This window comes from Hyla sarda, chromosome 1 (assembly GCF_029499605.1).
Source record: "Hyla sarda isolate aHylSar1 chromosome 1, aHylSar1.hap1, whole genome shotgun sequence".
In the NCBI taxonomy this organism is placed as follows: Eukaryota; Metazoa; Chordata; class Amphibia; order Anura; family Hylidae; genus Hyla; species Hyla sarda.
The window spans coordinates 612,802,283-612,822,602 of NC_079189.1; the positions used below are offsets into that span (position 1 = coordinate 612,802,283).

Below are 20,320 nucleotides of genomic sequence, written 5' to 3' on the forward strand. Positions count from 1 at the left end.
CTCCAGTCGTCACCAGACCCCTCCATTACTATATAATGTCCCAGCATTCCCAGCAGTGTCACCTCTCCAGTCATCACCAGACCCCTCCATTACTGTATAATGTCCCAGCAGTGTCACCTCTCCAGTCATCACCAGACCCCTCCATTACTGTATAATGTCCCAGCAGTGTCACCTCTCCAGTCATCACCAGACCCCTCCATTACTGTATAATGCCCCAGCAGTGTCACCTCTCCAGTCATCACCAGACCCCTCCATTACTGTATAATGTCCCAGCAGTGTCACCTCTCCAGTCATCACCAGACCCCTCCATTACTGTATAATGTCCCAGCAGGGTCACCTCTCCAGTCATCACCAGACCCCTCCATTACTGTATAATGTCCCAGCAGTGTCACCTCTCCAGTCATCACCAGACCCCTCCATTACTGTATAATGTCCCAGCAGGGTCACCTCTCCAGTCAGCAGTTCCATCATCTTGTTGATGAGTTCTAGGATCTTCTGTTCATCCATTTCCTCATGTATCAGGGAGTGAGGTGGGGGCCCTGGGATTGGGCTCAGGGTTCTTCCCCATCCTTCACACACAGGGGCCCGACAGCGCCCACTAGAGGACTTCTTCACTACTGTGTAATCCTGTGTATGGAGAGACACATTATTATCACTACATACATTCCCAGAATCCCTCACCTCTCCAGTCATATCCATCTGTTATTACATAGATAAGAATGAGGTCATGTGACATCACTCCCAGAATCCCTCACCTCTCCAGTCATATCCATCTGTTATTCCATAGATAAGAATGAGGTCATGTGACATCACTCCCAGAATCCATCACCTCTCCAGTCATATCCATCTGTTATTACATAGATAAGAATGAGGTCATGTGACATCATTTCCAGAATCCCTCACCTCTTCAGTCATATCTGTTATTACATAGATAAGAATGAGGTCATGTGACATCACTCCCAGAATCCCTCACCTCTCCAGTCATATCCATCTGTTATTCCATAGATAAGAATGAGGTCATGTGACATCACTCCCAGAATCCCTCACCTCTCCAGTCATATCCATCTGTTATTCCATAGATAAGAATGAGGTCATGTGACATCACTCCCAGAATCCCTCACCTCTCCAGTCATATCCATCTGTTATTACATAGATAAGAATGAGGTCATGTGACATCACTCCCAGAATCCATCACCTCTCCAGTCATATCCATCTGTTATTCCATAGATAAGAATGAGGTCATGTGACATCACTTCCAGAATCCCTCACCTCTCCAGTCATATCCATCTGTTATTACATAGATAAGAATGAGGTCATGTGACATCACTCCCAGAATCCCTCACCTCTCCAGTCATATCCATCTCTTATTACATAGATATGAATGAGGTCATGTGACATCACTCCCAGAATCCCTCACCTCTCCAGTCATATCCATCTGTTATTACAGAGATAAGAATGAGGTCATGTGACATCACTCCCAGAATCCCTCACCTCTCCAGTCATATCCATCTGTTATTACATAGATAAGAATGAGGTCATGTGACATCACTCCCAGAATCCCTCACCTCTCCAGTCATATCCATCTGTTATTACATAGATAAGAATGAGGTCATGTGACATCACTGCCAGAATCCCTCACCTCTCCAGTCATATCCATCTGTTATTACATAGATAAGAATGAGGTCATGTGACATCACTCCCAGAATCCCTCACCTCTCCAGTCATATCCATCTGTTATTACATAGATAAGAATGAGGTCATGTGACATCACTCCCATAATCCCTCACCTCTCCACTCATATCCATCTGCTATTACATAGATAAGAATGGGGTCATGTGACATCACTCCCAGAATCCCTCACCTCTCCAGTCATATCCATCTGTTATTACATAGATAAGAATGAGGTCATGTGACATCACTCCCAGAATCCCTCACCTCCCCAGTCATATCTATCTGTTATTACATAGATAATAATGAGGTCATATGACATCACTCCCAGAATCCCTCACCTCTCCAGTCATATCCATCTGTTATTACATAGATAAGAATGAGGTCATGTGACATCACTCCCAGAATCCCTCACCTCTCCAGTCATATCCATCTGTTATTACATAGATAAGAATGAGGTCATGTGACATCACTCCCAGAATCCCTCACCTCTCCAGTAAGCCGGAAGAGTATCTGTAGGGTGAGGTTTATGATCCTGTCGGCCATCTTGTTCCTGTCTCTCTCCATGGTTGATGGGTCATCCAGGAGAATTCTCTTATATAGAAGATATCAGCAGAGGATCCTGGATTGGAGAAACCTGAAGGGAAGAAGAGGAGACGATGATAAACCGCACCAGATTCTATGGAGAAATAAAATCCATTTCCTGAAGATAATCTGGGGAAACATCTGAGGAGACATTATAGTCACAATCATGGAGGCTGTAAACCTAGTCAGGGGATCCATCATAGTCTGGGGCGGAGTCATGGGGGATGGGTAGAATATGGAGACAGGAATCCACCGTCCATGTTATCCAGGTAATACCAGAAGCCATGAGTGGTGAGAAGAGGGAAATGGTGGACAAAGGGGGAGATACATCAAAACCTGTGCAGAGCAAAAGCTGTCCAGTTGCCCATAGCAACCAATCAGATCACTTCTTTTATTTGGCAGAGGTCTTGTTAAAAATGAAAGAAGCGATCTGATTGGTTGCTATGGGCAACTGGGTAACTTTTCCTCTGCACAGGTATAGATGAATCTTCTCCAAAGTGTCTGAGGACTCTTCATCATCCAGTAGATGTGACCTGTCATGGTCAGAGGTCACTGTTAAGGTCACACACCTTCTCTTACCATCCTACAAGTTTAGGTCACATATTCGGTAAGAACTCCTGGGACACATAGAATGATATAAAAAACTTGGTAAAATGGTGGACACCATGATAGAAACCCAACTGAGCCCAGGTCCAGGTTCACACTGGTGTCAGAACATCTGACAGTGAAAAATATACAATGTCAGCAGAAATTATCACCAAGTCCTGCTAAATATGGGACATGAGAAGGAAAGACGGACCTCATTGGGGATGTCTCAGGATCCGGCGTTGTCTCTTGTGATAATATCCACCCCGATCTTTTTACTTGCCCCAGAGTCTGCGACAGAGAAAAGTGAACTGGCCCTAAAGTCATTCGGGTCCTTGAAGTGAACATGGGGTTACAGTATATAATATGGGGCACAGTGTATTACTTTATATATGGGGCACAGTGTATTACTTCATATATGGGGTTACAGTATATAATTCATATATGGGGCACAGTGTATTACTTCATATATGGGGTTACAGTATATAATTCATATATGGGGCACAGTGTATTACTTCATATATGGGGCACAGTGTATTACTTCATATATAGGGCACAGTGTATTACTTCATATATGGGACACAGTGTATTACTTCATATATGGGGCACAGTGTATTACTTCATATATGGGGCAGTGTATTACTTCATATATGGGGTTACAGTATATAATATGGGGCACAGTGTATTACTTCATATATAGGGCACAGTGTATTACTTCATATATGGGGTTACAGTATATAATATGGGGCACAGTGTATTACTTCATATATAGGGCACAGTGTATTATTTCATATATGGGGTTACAGTATATAATATGGGGCACAGTGTATTACTTCATATATGGGGTTACAGTATATAATTCATATGAATATTACTTTATATATGAGGCATATCGAGTTATTGATATAAAGGGCACAGGATATAAACCATATATGGAGAGACAGGGTATTATTTCATATATATGGGTACACTATATTATGGTAGTATTGTATTTACATGGTGCAGTGCATGGTAATCCTATACACTATGTGACGCAGGTGGCTTTAGGGGGCACAGTGTGTGGCAGGTACATATATATATATTGCACTAATCATAGATTGGGTTAAAAACTGATGTTTAGGAAATATTACCTGTAGGTCATATGATCGAGCTGGGTTATATATTCCTTCTGTGTGTAGATATTAATATATGTACACACATACATTCTTCTGTCTTACAGGACCTGCGATGATGTCACCGTCATGTGATCAGTCACATGGAGGAGGAGGAGTCACATGATCAGGGGCTGCTGCTCTAGGCTCATCTGCTCAGTGTATGCAGGACTCTGCTGTGCTGGTTGTGATCGCTGCTGGATGAGCTGAAGTTATGTGTATGCAGCAGAGCTGTGTGTGTGTGATGTGCGTGGTGCAGAGCTGTGTATGTGTGTGTTATATATGTCTGCAGCAGAGCTGTGTGTAATGTGCATGTAGCTGAGCTGTATGTGTACACAGTAGAGCTGTATATGTGTAATGTGCATGTAGCTGAGCTGTATGTGTACACAGTAGAGCTGTATATGTGTAATGTACATGTAGCTGAGCTGTATGTGTACACAGTAGAGCTGTATATGTGTAATGTACATGTAGCTGAGCTGTATGTGTACACAGTAGAGCTGTATATGTGTAATGTACATGTAGCTGAGCTGTATGTGTACACAGTAGAGCTGTATATGTGTAATGTGCATGTAGCTGAGCTGTATGTGTACACAGTAGAGCTGTATATGTGTAATGTGCATGTAGCTGAGCTGTATGTGTGCACAGTAGAGCTGTATATGTGTAATGTACATGTAGCTGAGCTGTATGTGTACACAGTAGAGCTGTATATGTGTAATGTACATGTAGCTGAGCTGTATGTGTACACAGTAGAGCTGTATATGTGTAATGTGCATGTAGCTGAGCTGTATGTGTACACAGTAGAGCTGTATATGTGTAATGTACATGTAGCTGAGCTGTATGTGTGCACAGCAGAGCTGTATATGTGTAATCTGCATGTAGCAGAGCTGTATAAGTGTAATGTGTATGTAGCTATGCTGTATAAGTGTACATAGTATAGCTGTATATGTGTAATGTGTTCTTCAGGTGGGCCGGAGTATATTTGAAAAATATTGTGACAAAAGTGGTTATATGCTCGCCAAAGCATTAAAACCTTAAATCTCGGTTGTCCTGGCTCAGATGTCTTCCACTCAAATTTCTCCATTCTTTATTACCTCCCACCCATTCTGACTTCTGTCCCTCCCCTTGTCCCTCCCTCCTCCTTACCGCAACTCCCTGAGGACTTCATTGATGCGTTGGAATCTCTATTTACACCAGAAGAAATATCTCTTGATTAAAGGGGTACGCCAGTGAAAAACAAATGTTTTTGCCTGGAAGTTAAACAGATTTGTAAATTACTTCTACATAAGAATCTTAATCCTTCCAGTACTAACAGTCAGTGGCGTCTCTAGGGGGGGGGGCCCGTGCCGACCCAATTTAAAATAAATAGTGATGCCCTGATACATTGATGGCTCCGCCCCCAGCACAGGAGAGGACGGACCGAGAGCTGACAGGCATCCGGAACACAGCCGCTTCATGTGAGGTGAGTGATGTCCCGTGTCCTCCCTCTCTCCCCCCTGATCAGCAGTATATCCTGGGGCTAGATCATGTGTATAGTAGCAGTCCAGTGGGGTCACTTTCCCTCCTTCAGTGTCCACAGGTCACATTATCACAACAATTTTTGGGGAAAATCGCGGTAAAACAGCGCAATTTTTGCTGTGATTTTTCCATAAATTGTTCAGGTGATGTGACCTGTTGGTGACCTGTGGACACTGGAGGAGGGAAAGTGACCTCTCTGGAAGGACAACACGTGAACATACTGCTAGTTTATCATTAACCCCTTAAGGGTACATTCACATGTACAGGATCTGCTGCATATTTTTGCTGCATATTTTGTGCAGCTGATTTTGCAACCCATTAGCTTCAATAGGTAGCAAAATCAGCAGCAGAAAATATACAGCAGATCCTGTACGTGTGAACGTACCCTAAGGGCTCATTCCGGGGTGGATCCACAGTGTATTTTAATGGACCCTACAGTGCTGCCTCCATCTGTGCCTGATCATAACGGCAATCCTCCTCTACGAGCAGACACACTTTGCTGTATATACTCGCACACATCATGGCCGCTCCTCCTGCTTCCTGAGCTAGGCTGAGAGCAGCCGCGATGTGTGTGAGTATACACATTAAAGTGTGTCTGCTCGTAGCGGAGGATAGCCGTTATGATCAGGCACAGATGGAGGCAGCACTGTAGGGTCCATTGTCGGGGGATCCGCAGCGTAAAATATGCTGGGGATCCATCCGTGTAAATGAGCCCTAAGGACACAAGACGTATGTGTACGCACAGTGTCCGCTCCCACTGTGTTGTATAAATCATTAGCTAGAACCCTCGGCTAATGCCAGACATCACCAATCAGGCTGATGTCCGACATTAACACTTTAGATGCCGCTATCAAAGTTGATGGTAGTGTCCAAAAGTTTTAACGCCTTAAGGACCGAGCGTTTTTCTGTTTTTTTACTTTTTGTTTTTTCCTCCTCACCTTTTAAAAATCATAACCCTTTTAATTTTGCACCTAAAAATCCATATAATGGCTTATTTTTTGCGCCACCAATTCTACTTTGTAATGACATCAGTCATTTTACCCAAAAATCTACGGCGAAACGGAAAAAAATATATATGTGTGTATGTATGTATATATACATACACGCACACGCGTTTTTAAATTGCCCCCCCCCCCCACTTTTGTCACTGGCCCCCCATGTGCCCCCCCCCATGTGCCCCCCCTAAATATGAATGCTGGAGACGCCATTGCTAACAGCTGCTGTATGCTCCACAGGAAGCTGTGTATTTCTTTCCAGTCTGAGCACAGTGCTCTCTGCTGCCACCTCTGTCCATGTCAGGAACTGTCCAGAGCAGGATAGGTTTACTATGGGGATTTGCTTGTACTCTGGACAATTCCTGACATGGACTGAGGTGTCAGCAGAGAGCACTGTGGTCAGACTGCAGTCATCCAACCAAACCAGGTGGGGTTTGTGGGATTTGATTGATAATCTGTTTTCCCTTTGTCTCCTCAGCAGCATAATATGGGGTGCCTCACGTCTCTGTGCGCTCACAAAACCTAGGGAATTTTTAATCAGTAAATTAAATAATTAGGGTCCCCTCCCCCCGAGCCCCTATAACGGGCTTACCTGCGAATGCCCGCAGAGTAAATTAAAAAGAAAAAAACCTAACCTAAAAAAAAAGGGCTGCTGAGGCGACTAAGGGAAACCTATTATAAATCAAGTCATATCTTCCCTAGCGTCCCTGCGCAGCACAATATGGGGATTTAGCAAGAAGAGAAAAACCCATAGGGAGGGTCTCAACGCTTAATAGAATTAATTACCAAGTTATCAAAACTGGGTTGGGCTGAAAGCCTGGTCTCCATCCTATAATAACGGGAAAAAGTCATTGTAGTAGGCCAAGTGGCAGATAAGGAAATCTGTTCAATAGGGACCAAGCATTTCTCGGCCAAAGAGGATCCTACTTCTCTGGTAGCATTGGCTTTGGTGAAACCCGGGGGTCTATTCCCTCCAAAACATAACAAAAGTTTATATAGTCACAAATCCATCTTAGGATGGAAGGCTTAGAGTCTTTCTTGCCTCCTCGTCCTTCCTGAAGGTAGATGTTCTATCCAGGTAAGTCCTAAGACCACAAACATCCAGATACCTGAGTAGCTGATCCTCATTCTCAGGAAGAGCAGGCAGAGCAATGACCTGGTTTGTATTAAGAAAGGAGGCACATTTTGGTAAGAAGGTGGGAAAAAACCTCAAAAGGACCATGTCCTCGAGGAAAACCGTTTAAGGCTCTTTGGCCAAAAGAGCCTGCAGCTCACCCACTCTCTTGGCTGAAGTAATAGCCAAAAGAAAAGCAGTCTTTAAGGAGAGAAGCTTCATATTGATCTCTTGAATGGGTTCAAAAGGGTGATCCAAAAGCCTCTTTAAAACTAAGGGTAAATCCCAGTGCGAAACAGAACTCAAAATCCTAGGTCTCAGACGAGATACCGCTCTAACAAAAGCTTTGAAATCAGGATTAGAAAAAGTCTTCCTTTGAGAACTGCAGAAAGTGCTGAGATTTGTACTTTTAAAGTACTTGACGACAGACCCTTATCAAACCCATCTTGAAGAAATTCAAAAATTTCAGGGTTGGCATAGGATCTATTGGTAGCCTCACTCCATGAGTGGGCAAGTGTGTCTAAAACCCTTTCTAAATAGCCCCTGGCTACTAAAAGGGTACGATCAACCTCCATACCGTCAGATTGTATAACCTGAGGCTGAGACAGACCTGTGTCCCTTTTGACACTAGATTCTGTCTGAGAGGAAGAGTCCAATATGTCCCTCGAATCATCGTTATGAGTTGGGCAAATCAGGATCTCTTGGGGCAGAATGGCATTATTTCTATTACTGAGACCTGATCCTGTTTGATCTTCCTCAACACGCTCGGGATCATGGGCACAGGAGGAAAAACATAATCTAGACTGAAGGTCCAATGGATAGTCATGGCATCTACTGCAAAAGGATTGTCCATGGGGTACAGAGAACCAAACCTCTTGAGTTTTGCGTGGCTTCTTGTGGCCATCAGGTCCACCTCCGGAGTGCCCCACATCCTGGTCAGGTGTTGAAAAACTAGAGGATCCAGCAACCATTCCCGCAGAATGACCAGGTTTTTAGACAGTCTGCTACTACATTCTGAGTTCCCTTTATGTGAACAGCGGATATCCTTGATACTCAGTTCTCTGCCCATTACATGATCTTGCCTACCTCCTTGAGTTGAGGTTTCGATCTGGTACCCAATGCATCTTTGGTAAGTATGATCCAATCGCACGCCATCTTGCAGGCGTGTCCACTAAGCTAGGGAGCGCCGGACTGACGAGGACAAGGTCATCCTGGTGTCCAGACTGGAAAGATATCTGTTCCAATGGCTGATAATTTCCATCTGTAGAGGTCTCAGGTGCCATAAAGCCCATGGAACAGTCTCTGTTGTAGATGACATCAGTCCTAAGACCTTCATTAAAGTTCTTATAGAGACCTGGCGAAGTTATCTGAATTATGTTGATGATGTAACCAAGAAAGGATCCTGTGGTGGATGGGGAAAGATGAGATTTCTCCAAATTGACTATCCAGCCTAGACTGTTTAGTAGCCCGAGAGTTATCTCTATATGACTTTTTAATATGTCTTCTGGCTTTAATAGCGTAAGATTGCCATCATGGCGGAAACAACCTTTGTAAAAACGAAGGGGGCTGTTGATATTCCGAATGGCAGAACCCGGAACTGAAGGTGCAAGAGGGTTCACTGAACCCAAACTGCAATCCTTAGATTTTTCAGAAAGACTGGATGAATGGAGATATGAAAATAAGCATCCTTCAGATCCAAGGATACTAAATGATCTCCTCTGTTAAGAACCGTCTTCACTGTACGGATAGTCTCCATCGGGAATTTTTTCTAGATACCTGAGATCTATTATAAACCTGAACTTGCCTAATGGCTTGGGAACTAGAAAAACGGGAGAATAAACCCCCCTCCCCTTCCTACTTTGGAAGGGGGAACTGGTTCTACTGCCCTTAAGGCAAGACAATCCAGAATAGACTCCTCCAGTATCTCTCTCCTTGGAGAACTCAACTGAGGAGAAACCAAAACTCTCTCTCCAGGGCACTGGTGGAGAGGAGGCAAGTACCCGTTTGAAATTCTAGAAAGAACCCACTGGTCCTTTATGAACTCTTCCCAAGATGAAAGAAAAAAATGGAGACGTCCCCCTACAGGAAGACTCGACCCATCAAAAATCAGATTTTTTTTTTGTAGAATTCTTCCTCTGACCTCTGAATCTTCTACCACGGCCTGACTGGTGAGTATTTATGCCTGAATGCCTAAAGTACAGGCTTAGGCTGGGGCAAAGACTTGCCCTTACGGTCCGAAAGACCCTCCATAATTTAGTCCAGTTGAGAACCGAAAAGACTATTTGGAGGTATTATCTCCCCCCCAGGGACAGATCCATAAGGCTCTACGGGAGGTCATAGGAAGAGCCATAGCTCTGGAGGCGAAACTAACCTGCTGAAGAGCAGCATCCACTAAAAAATCTATAGCGAAATTAACCTTCTTAAAACTGTGAAGGATCTCATCACGCTTAGCTCCTGAATCAAATATCATCCTGGGCTTGGGAGAGCAATCTCTTCAAAGCTTTACTAACATCATGGGTAGCAGCAGCCACTATACTAGATCCAGAGGCCGTAGAGTACACTCTTTTGAGAGTAATTTCAATTCTTCGATCTATCGGTTCTTTTAAATTAGAGCCTCCTCGGCAGGCAGAATAGTCTTCTTGGATAACTTGGATACTGCAAAATCCACCCTCGGTGGCTCTACCCAGGAGGAGGCATCCTCTTCCGGTACAGGATAGAGAGTACAAAACCTCTTGGCGAGCACATGAGCCTTTTCTGGATTCTTGAACTCCCTATTCATAAGAGCCTTTTTGGCGTCATCCAAAGAAAAAAACTCTAGGTCCCCTAGAGGTAGAAGGGGCCTCTTCATTCCCTGACAGACCTTCAGTCTGAACAAGCTTAGTTAGCTTTTGAATTCTCTCTATGGGAAAGAGAGTATGGGAAGAAAGCATTTCCTCCTTAGAATCGGTTGAAGGGTAAGCCTTATCAACTACTGTAAACTCCTCGCCTAAGGGCAAGAAAGAATCCTTCCTAGGTCTCTTGGACCTCGATTGATAAGAAGACATCTTGTCCTAGAGCTTCTTAATAGATTCCTGAACCCACATGACGACATCCCTGATGTGGCTCATCAGTATCTATGGGGTTCGGTCGACAAAGGTAACAGTCGGCATAGTCATCCAGGATAGGATTGTCACATCTATGGAAGGTAAAATGCATGTGTTTAGAAGTGGCTTTACCACCTCCAGTATTGCCAACAGGTTCCATAAGGAATCTGAAAAAAAGGAGAGAAAATAATTCAATTTAGCAAGAAGAAAAAACACAATACAATCCTTTCTGTAAAAGGAAAAAAAGTCCCTACACAAACAATACAGAATAGTTCAAAAAGCAGAGTAGGCTAAAGTGCAAGGACTCTCAGCACTGGAGCAAGAAAACACACGTCTTGCTAGCAAGAGGGGGAGTAAGAGAATGGCCAGGGTTTAAATAAGCCAATTGGCGCCAAAAACCTGTAAGCCACATGCCTCCTGAAAAAGAAAAATTCTTAAAAAGGAGCAAAAGAAAACTAAAAGTTAAAGAAAAGAAGACCATAAGGTCTAGGATATATAATCAGAAAGAAATATTTAGAAATTCCAAACAGAAAAGGAATTATATGCAAAAAACAAGACCAGAAGTGACAACTTATGCACTTCCGGTCACGCCTCCCTACGCAGCGAGTGCAGGCGCTAAACATACCTGACACAGCAAAACCATGCGAGCAGAGAAAACAGAACACATAGCATCCAGAGCTGTGGACACACACAGGACAAAAAAAGACTCTGTGGGCATTCGCAGGTAAGCCCGTTATATGGGCTAAGGGGGAGGGTACCCTTATTATTTAATTTACTGATTAAAAATTCCCTACGTCCCGTGGGTGCACAGGGGCATGAGACACCCCCAAATTGTGCTTCTGAAGGACACTAGGGAATGGTTTGTTCCAATAAGATCACTCTGATGATTCTCTCCCTAGATGCCGGCACAAACCTTACAACACCTGTCGGCACAAACCTTACAACACCTGTCCTGTACTGCACCAATCCCCACCTGAAAATAAATGTCTCCTCGTCCGGACCTTTCCCTATACATACCGCTGCCTGTTATCTCCACTTCTCTATGTCCTGGTGATGGACACTTCTTGGCCCCTATTAGAGCAGGCCCTGATATCCGCGGTGTGGTTATTGGTGGTCAGGGGTATAAATGCCTATTGTCTATATTACCAATCCACTAGTTTCCCTGCCCTCTCCGATGGTTCGTCTCTCAAGATTTGGTACGAGGTCCAACTTTAAAATAAAACTCCAGAAATCAGAGGCATTGAATGGTTCATTACAGGGAATGGACTCCCCTGGAGCCTCCTTTTCCTATACTTGGCCTTCACATAGCATCACATGCTGTTCCATCTGACCTCTCTCAATTATTCCTTCTAAATTTCTCCCCCCTTGCTCATGTGGTTCCATACCGATCTTCGTTCACTAATGCCACAACTATTGTATTCGTTGCAAACTCTTCCCATCTTCCCATCCATATACCGTGTAATGTTCGTTTATCTGTATTTTGTGTATTTCTGCTTTTAGTCCTGTTCATAAATTAGGTTTGTGTCTGAACAGTTTTTTTGTGATAATTCTTCCTGGGTTGGGAAGAGTTAACCCTTTATCCCCCCACCCCCAGTGCTATACAGTGGGGCAAACATGTATTAAGTCAGCCACCAATTGTGCAGGTTCTTCCACTTAAAAAGATGAGAGGCCTGTAATTTTCGTCATAGGTATACCTCAACTATGAGAGACATAATGAGAAAAAAAATCCATTAAATTATATTGTCTGCTTTTTAAAGAATTTATTTGCAAATTATGATGGGAAAATAAGTATTTGGTCACCTACAAACAAGCAAGATTTCTGACTCTCACAGACCTGTAACTTCTTCTTTAAGAGTCTCCTCTGTCCTCCCCTTGTTACCTGTATTAACCCCTTAAGGACATAGTTTTTTCCATTTTTGCACTTTCCTTTTTTCCTCCTTAAAGGAGTAGTCCAGTGGTGACTCAGTGGTGAACAACTTATCCCCTATCCTAAGGATAGGGGATAAGTTGCAGATCGCGGGGGGTCCAACCGCTGGGCCCCCCAGCGATCTCCTGTACGGAGCCCCGACAGCCCACGGGAAGGGGGCGTGTCGACCTCCGCACGAAGCGGCGGCCGACACGCCCCCTCAATACAGCTCTATGGCAGAGCCGAAGCGCTGCCTTCGGCAATCTCCGGCTCTGCCATTGGGATGTATTGAGGGGGCGTGTCGGCTGCCGTTTCGTGCGGGGGTCGACACCCGCTATCTGGCCGGAGAGTCGGGGGCCTGTACAGAGAGATCGCAGGGGGCCCCAGCGGTCGGACCCCCCGCGATCTCAAACTTATCCCCTATCCTTAGGATAGGGGATAAGTTTTTCACCACTGGACTACCCCTTTAACTTTTAAAAATCATAACCCTTTCAATTTTGAACCTAAAAATCCATATGATAGCTTATATTTTGCGCCACCAATTCTACTTTGTAATCATATCAGTCATTTTTGTTGGGCCCAGGACTGGGGTGGGCTTTTTTGGGGCCCAGGCCTGGGGTGGGCTTTTTTGGGGCACAGGCCTGGGGTGGGCTGGGAAGAGGGGGGTTAATGCATTGGGAAGAGGGGGGTTAATGCTGCCACGGGTTGAGGGGTTAACGCTACCACTGCCATGGGGTGAGGGGTAACTTAACCCCTCACCCCATGGCAGCGGCAGCATTAATGCTGCCGCGGGGTGAGGGGTTAACGCCCCGCTGTCAAGTGAGTATTGTACTTTACATACTCACCAGCTCCTCGCGTGGCGTCTTCCTCTCCCGGTGGCGCTCCTCGACTGAGGTGCAGGCCGGCGACGTCACTGTCATGTGACGTTACATTGTCACATGACAGTGAGGATCCGCACGGCCCCGGAAGAAGAGACTTCGCTCCGATGGCACCAGGGCAGGTAAGTAAACCGACGACGCCGTGACGGCGGCTCACGGGCTCAGATCATTCCGGGACACTGCATTGTCCCGGAATGAGGGTGACCGGGACCAAGGACAGACTCGCAGAGCCGCGGCAATGGAGTAAAAGAGCCGCGGGTTGCCGACCCCTGGCCTAGGATAAAATCCTGTTCTGAGCCTTGTCCTAATCCGTCTATCTAGGAGTGAGTGAGTCTTGTGCCAGTACACGTTTTTGCTTGTTTTTAGGACTATTTGGCTTTGGTATTGATGTCCCTCCATGATTGGAGTGGAGTGTCTAGTGTGTTCCTTGTTCTGAGTCCAGTGTGAACAGTGCTTTTGATTTCCTGACCCGTTTTATGTTAGTATTTATATCCTGCCTGGTTTATCTGTTTTTTTTATTATTGTACTAGCTGAGTACCCGGCGTTGCCCGGTTTTTCCTTCCTAATCCTTGTTGTGGAGGAAAATCAACAGAGGAAGCTTTTGACTTCATATCCCGTCCTCATATATTGTTGTCATATCCCGACCCCATATCCCGACCTCCTATCCCATCCTCCTATTCCGACCTCCTATCCCGTCCTCATATCTTGACCTCCTATTCCCACCTCCTATCCCGTCCTCCTTTCCCGTCCTCGTATCCCGTCCTCCTATCTCGACCTCCTATCCCGACCTCATATCTTGACCTCCTATCCGGTCCTCCTATTTTGACCTTCTATTCCGTCCTCCCATCCCGTCCTCCTATCTCGACCTCTCATCACGTCCTCATATCACGACCTGTAATATGTTTACCAGGTATTGAAATATCTCCAGCCGTACGGATATTATGTGAGAACACACATTTCTCATTGATTTGCATGGAACTTTAAACAAAAACCCTGACACTCACAAATGGGGGTAGTTAAGGGTTAAATAAACTATCCTATATTCCAAGTGGACATATAAGTAACATGTGACCGAGTATTATCAAAATATCTCCAGCTGTTTGGAAGTTATGCAGTAACATATATTTCCCATTGACTTGTATGGGACTTTAAACATAAACCCCGCCCCTGGAAAATGGGGGTGAGTAAGGGTTAAATCACCTATCCTATGTTTGTTGTTGACATATAAGTAACATGTGTGCCAGTTTCATGTTAATATCTTTAGCCGTTTGGAAGTTTTTGTGGAACATACATACACACATACATACACATACACACACGTTGAATTTTATATATATATATATTTTTATATATATATATATATATATATATATATATAGATTTCCGTCATATTCCTTTCTTGTTTCCTGACTTTGTACAGTTCCTTTTTGTTTTGTTGACTTTGATGCCAATGCACTTTAGCGCAGGAAGGGACCGGCTCCTAGTTGTCATTCACCACTAGGGTGTCTGGGCAAGTAAGCAGGGAGAGTGGTTTCTAGAGACAGCTTTAGGGCTCACTTTATGACATACCGTCTGTATTCTGGCAGAAGATGCAGCGCTGCTTCGGGAAGTTTGTCTGGTTCTCCGGTCGCCCTAGAAGTAATAGGCTCACTTTATTTAGACACAAAGTCTCCAGTGGAGCTGGATTGCCAACTGTATCACCTTACTTTTGTCCATGCCCGTGTTCTTGATAACGCCAAAATGAAACTGTGGGTTCATCTGGTGCAGGATCTCTGCCCTCAGCCTTTGTCCACTTTCCCATGATCTTTCCATACTTCACGCCCCCTCCCATAGACTTGAATTGAGGGGGCATGGTCATGACGTCACAAGTGGGGCATGACCATGACACCACGAGCCTCCGCCCCGCATCTCCAGAAGTTCGCTCCATACACCGGATGTCTGGAATGCCCCAGCTGAGATCGCGGGGATCCCCGGCAGCGGGACCCCCACTATCTTATCCCCTATCCTTTGGATAGGATATGAGATGTCTACCGGTGGAGTACCCCTTTAAGGGGTTAACAGCATATAACAGTGTCAGCAGTTTGGAATGTGAATTGTAGCTGGCAAATTCCCTTTCACATCTTAAGAATAAAGAAATATAGGCTGACATAGCAGTTTTATTTTAAATACATATAAACATATAAATAAACAATTATTGAGAATTGGTAACAGTTATTGAGAAATCAATACCTGATTGGCTGAGCCACCATGATGGTCTCTACCCTGTGAATGGAGCCATCTGCTTCCTGTCCTATTTACAGCGTATTGCCGCTACAAGCAGGCAAAGCTGCAGGCATATATAAGAGTCCATCGTCTGATCCGTTCCGTGTGAACCTACCCTTAATGTGAAATATTCTATGCACGTGGTTGATACATCGATGTCTTATCTGGATTCTATTTGGTTTTTAGATGACATTCATGCGACTTTACTTTTTACAAACTATTTTCTAGTCAATAAAACGGGTTAAAAACAGGAAAACGGCTTCTCTTCAGTGTGAATTCTTTGATGTTCTATGAGATGTGATATCACAGTAAAACATTTCCCACATTCCGAACATGAAAATGGATTCTCCACTGTGTGTATTCTCTGGTGTCTAATAAGAGTTGATTTCAATGTAAAACATTTCCCACATTCTGAACAAGAATACGGCTTCTCTCCTGTGTGAGTCTTTTGATGTACAACAAGATGTGATTGGACGCTGTAACATTTTCCACATTCAGTACAGGAATACGGCTTCTCCCCTGTGTGAATTCTCATATGTTTAACAAGATCTGATTTCTGAGAACAACATTTCCCACATTCTGGACATGAAAAAGGCTTCTCCCCTGTGTGAGTTATCTGATGTCTTATAAGATGTGATTTCTGAGAAAAATATTTTCCACATTCTGAACATAAAAATGGCTTCTCCCCTCGGTGAGCTCTTTCATGCTCAATAAGATGAGTTATCACAGGGAAACATTTTCCACATTCTGAACATGAAAATGGATTCTCTCCTGTGTGACTTCTCTGATGTTTAACAAGATTTGATTTTACTGTAAAACATTTTCCACATTCTGAACATGAAAATGGCTTCTCCCCTGTGTGAGTTTTTTGATGCTCAACAAGATGCGATTTAACGCTAAAATGTTTCCCACATTCTAAACATGAATATGGCTTCTCCCCTGTGTGAGTTCTTTGATGTTTAACAAGATCTGATTTCTGAGAGCAACATTTCCCACATTCTGAACATGAAAATGGCTTCTCTCCTGTGTGAATTATCTGGTGCCTCAAAAGATATGATTTTTGGGTAAAACATTTCCCACAATCTAAACATGAAAATGGCTTCTCTCCTGTGTGAATTCTTTGATGTCTGGCAAGATTCGATTTGTCATTAAAACATTTCCCACATTCTGAACATGGATATGTCTTTTCCCCTGTCTGCGCATTTTGATATTCAACACCACTTTTCTTAACATCCTGTGATGAATGAGAAGACGGGACCTGTATATAAAGATGAGATGACAGATCTTGGCTGTGAAGGGCTGAGGGTGTATCTGGGATAATGGAATGTTCTTCATATGTATCTTGTGTGATATCATCATCTGCTTTATAATCTGAAGATATAAGATTCTCCCCTGATCTCCTGGTACAAGAATCTGCCAAGAAACAGAACAAAAATTTGGAAGATTTAGAGCTCCTACTTCATTATGAAGAACCGACCGGAGGGCGAGAGCATCTGCAGGACCCATTAATGATATTAATGATTGATACAAGACGTATACAGTTGTTGCAACTCTTGCAGCTTCTTTCCCTACTCTTTCATCTCCATAACGATGTGAGCGTAAAATGGATATATCCTTTATGGTGCCCTTTTGGGTGTATGGAGAGGACTCAGGACTCGCTGATAGCCGGTATGGAGTTAACTCCGATGATGGCTATTAACTGTTTAAATGTCGCTGTCAAATCAGACTGCAGCATTTTATTAGTGTTCGGCAGGTGTCATTGGTGGTGTAGTGGCTGGATCGGCTCCCCACTATGGAATTGCACCCCCTACCATGGACATGAAAGGAGGGGGCATGGAGTGACGTAACGAGGGCGGTGGCGTGACGTCTCCGCCGCAGAAACCCACCGTTCTAAACATACTGTTTAGAATGCTGGGTGCTACACAGAGATGGGGGAGGGGGGTGTTTGTTGGTCCCAGCAGTGACCCCCGCCTAATGGGAGTTCCGCAGCTGGCAACCCCCCCCCCCCCCCCCACAATCTCCGTGCAGCACCCGGCATTCTAAACTGTGTTTGGAGCAACATGTGATGTCACACCACGCCCCCTCCATTCATGTCTATGGGAGGGGGCGTGACGATAATCAGTCTGTGGCATAGTACCCCTTTAACCCCTTAAGGACTCAGGGTTTTTCCGTTTTTGCACTTTCGTTTTTTCCTCCTTACCTTTTAAAAATCATAACCCTTTCAATTTTCCACCTAAAAATCCATATTATGGCTTATTTTTTGCGTCGCCAATTCTACTTTGCAGTGACATTAGTCATTTTACCCAAAAATGCACGGCGAAACGGAAAAAAAAATCATTGTGCGACAAAATCGGAAAAAAAACGCCATTTTGTAACTTTTGGGGGCTTTCGTTTCTACGCAGTGCATATTTCGGTAAAAATTACACCTTATCATTATTCTGTAGGTCCATACAGTTAAAATGATCCCCTACTTATATAGGTTTGATTTTGTCGCACTTCTGGAAAAAATCATAACTACATGCAGGAAAATTTATACGTTTAAAAATGTCCTCTTCTGACCCCTATAACTTTTTTATTTTTCCACGTACAGGGCGGTATGAGGACTCATTTTTTGCGCCGTGATCTGAAGTTTTTATCGGTATGATTTTTGTTTTGATCGGACTTTTTGATCACTTTTTATTCATTTTTTAATGATATAAAAAGTGACCAAAATACGCTTTTTTGGACTTTGGAATTTTTTTGCGCGTACGCCATTGACCGTACGGCTTAATTAATGATATATTTTTATAGTTCGGACATTTACGCACGCGGCGATACCACATATGTTTATTTTTTATTTTTTTTACACTGTTTTATTTTTTTTATGGGAAAAGGGGGGTGATTCAAACTTTTATTAGGGAAGGGGTTAAATGACCTTTATTAACACTTTTTTTTTACATTTTTTTTTGCAGTGTTATAGGTCCCATAGGGACCTATAACACTGCACACACTGATCTCTAATGCTGATCACTGGCGTGCATTAACACGCCTGTGATCAGCATTATCGGCGCTTGACTGCTCCTGCCTGGATCTCAGGCACGGAGCAGTCATTCGTCGATCGGACACCGGGGAGGCAGGTAAGAGCCCTCCCGGTGTCCGATCAGCTGTTCGGGACGCCGCGATTTCACCGTGGCGGTCCCGAACAGCCCGACTGAGCAGCCGGGTCACTTTCACTTTCACTTTAGAAGCGGCGGTCAGCTTTGACCGCCGCTTCTAAAGGGTTAATACCGCACACCGCTTCATATCGCGGGAGCCGGCGCAGGACGTAAATATACGTCCTGCGTCGTTAAGGGGTTAATGTCGTATAGTCGAGCCCATCCTGCATTATTGAAGGACAAAACCACTATAAAGAAGCCCAAGGAGGATATTAGGCTCATGGACACAGAAAAGAGATGACATCAAACAGTTAGTATGAGATCGCATAGAGAGGTTTGTGGATTAGTGAGATTGTTTTAGTAAAGTGGATTAGTGTGTTTTTAAGTGAGGACCGTTATATATCAGCCTATGTCCAAAGAAAATGTTTTACTCTTCCCGATACAGGACAGTGCGCTCAGTGTTTGGCATTTAATTTACCGGAACCAAAAATATATATTGTTCTGTGTCAAGCAATTGCTGATACAGTGCCAACATATGACAACCTGCGTATAAAGGAAAATTTAACTCTTTTTCTTGCTCATAACATGGTTCATGGTCAGTTTTTGGCATTTAATTTAGGACCATAAAAAATTGTACTGTTCTGTGTCGAGTGCCATCAAAATTCGACCTTTTATAAAAATGTAATTCCTCTTGCTGATAGTATAATGCCCTTGGATTTTGTGTCATCCAGAAATTGCATTGTTACATCATCAAACATAGTGCAAATATACTTCGGCCTTTGTCCAAATTTCAGGTTTTATTAAAATGATCTTGAAATTTTCTTTATATTATGCCATTATATTCCACGGCTATTGTAAAAAGTTATATACATTTTCTATGTATATGAACAACTGGAGGCATCTGCCCCATAAAAGGAATAATTTGTGGGCAAATGTTTTAAAAAGCATTAACAATCTGTGACTCGTTTCTGCATTTAGTGGTTACTACTCACCTGGGTGGTTACCTGTAGGGATGTCCTCCTTATACTGCTCATCACCGCTCACATCTGTTTCGTCTTTTACTATTATGTCTATAGCATTAATATTATTCAGATCTTCACCCTGATGTGGGAGAAATATTTTAAAAATGAATCAGACAGTAGGAGAAGTCATGTAGGATCTTATAAATGGAGGAGATGAGGAGTCATGGAGGGTGAGGGGACTGACCACATGAGCTTCACAGCCCTTCTACAGATCATAGGGAATATCTCCATCTACCTGATCATCCTGTGGAAGAAGAGGACGGGGACACCTCTCTGGTGCTGTTCTCTTACAGGATCTGACTGTAGGGAACACATACAGAGACTGAATTCATTCTTTACATACAAATAATGAGAGGACGTGTGTATATAGTCATGTCTATTACCTGGTGATGTGAGGGGCTGCTGATCCTCCATCATCACCT

At 43.8% G+C, this 20,320-nt stretch overlaps 2 protein-coding genes across 2 annotated transcripts in view; both read right to left on the reverse strand.

The window, feature by feature from the left end:
- LOC130306975 (oocyte zinc finger protein XlCOF7.1-like) overlaps nucleotides 1-4,049 on the reverse strand; it is a 308,614-nt gene extending 304,565 nt beyond the window's left edge. The window contains 3 exon segments of the mRNA XM_056552153.1: nucleotides 448-627; nucleotides 2,158-2,305; nucleotides 3,969-4,049. Coding sequence (XP_056408128.1) covers nucleotides 448-627; nucleotides 2,158-2,235 — 258 coding nt within the window. The 5' untranslated portion in view covers nucleotides 2,236-2,305; nucleotides 3,969-4,049.
- An 11,577-nt stretch (nucleotides 4,050-15,626) lies between these two features.
- The window catches only part of LOC130298714 (zinc finger protein 260-like), a 35,834-nt gene continuing 31,140 nt past the window's right edge, over nucleotides 15,627-20,320 (reverse strand). Inside the window, exon 7 of the mRNA XM_056551362.1 lies at nucleotides 15,627-16,933. Coding sequence (XP_056407337.1) covers nucleotides 15,984-16,933 — 950 coding nt within the window. The 3' untranslated portion in view covers nucleotides 15,627-15,983. The remainder of the gene's footprint in view (nucleotides 16,934-20,320) is intronic.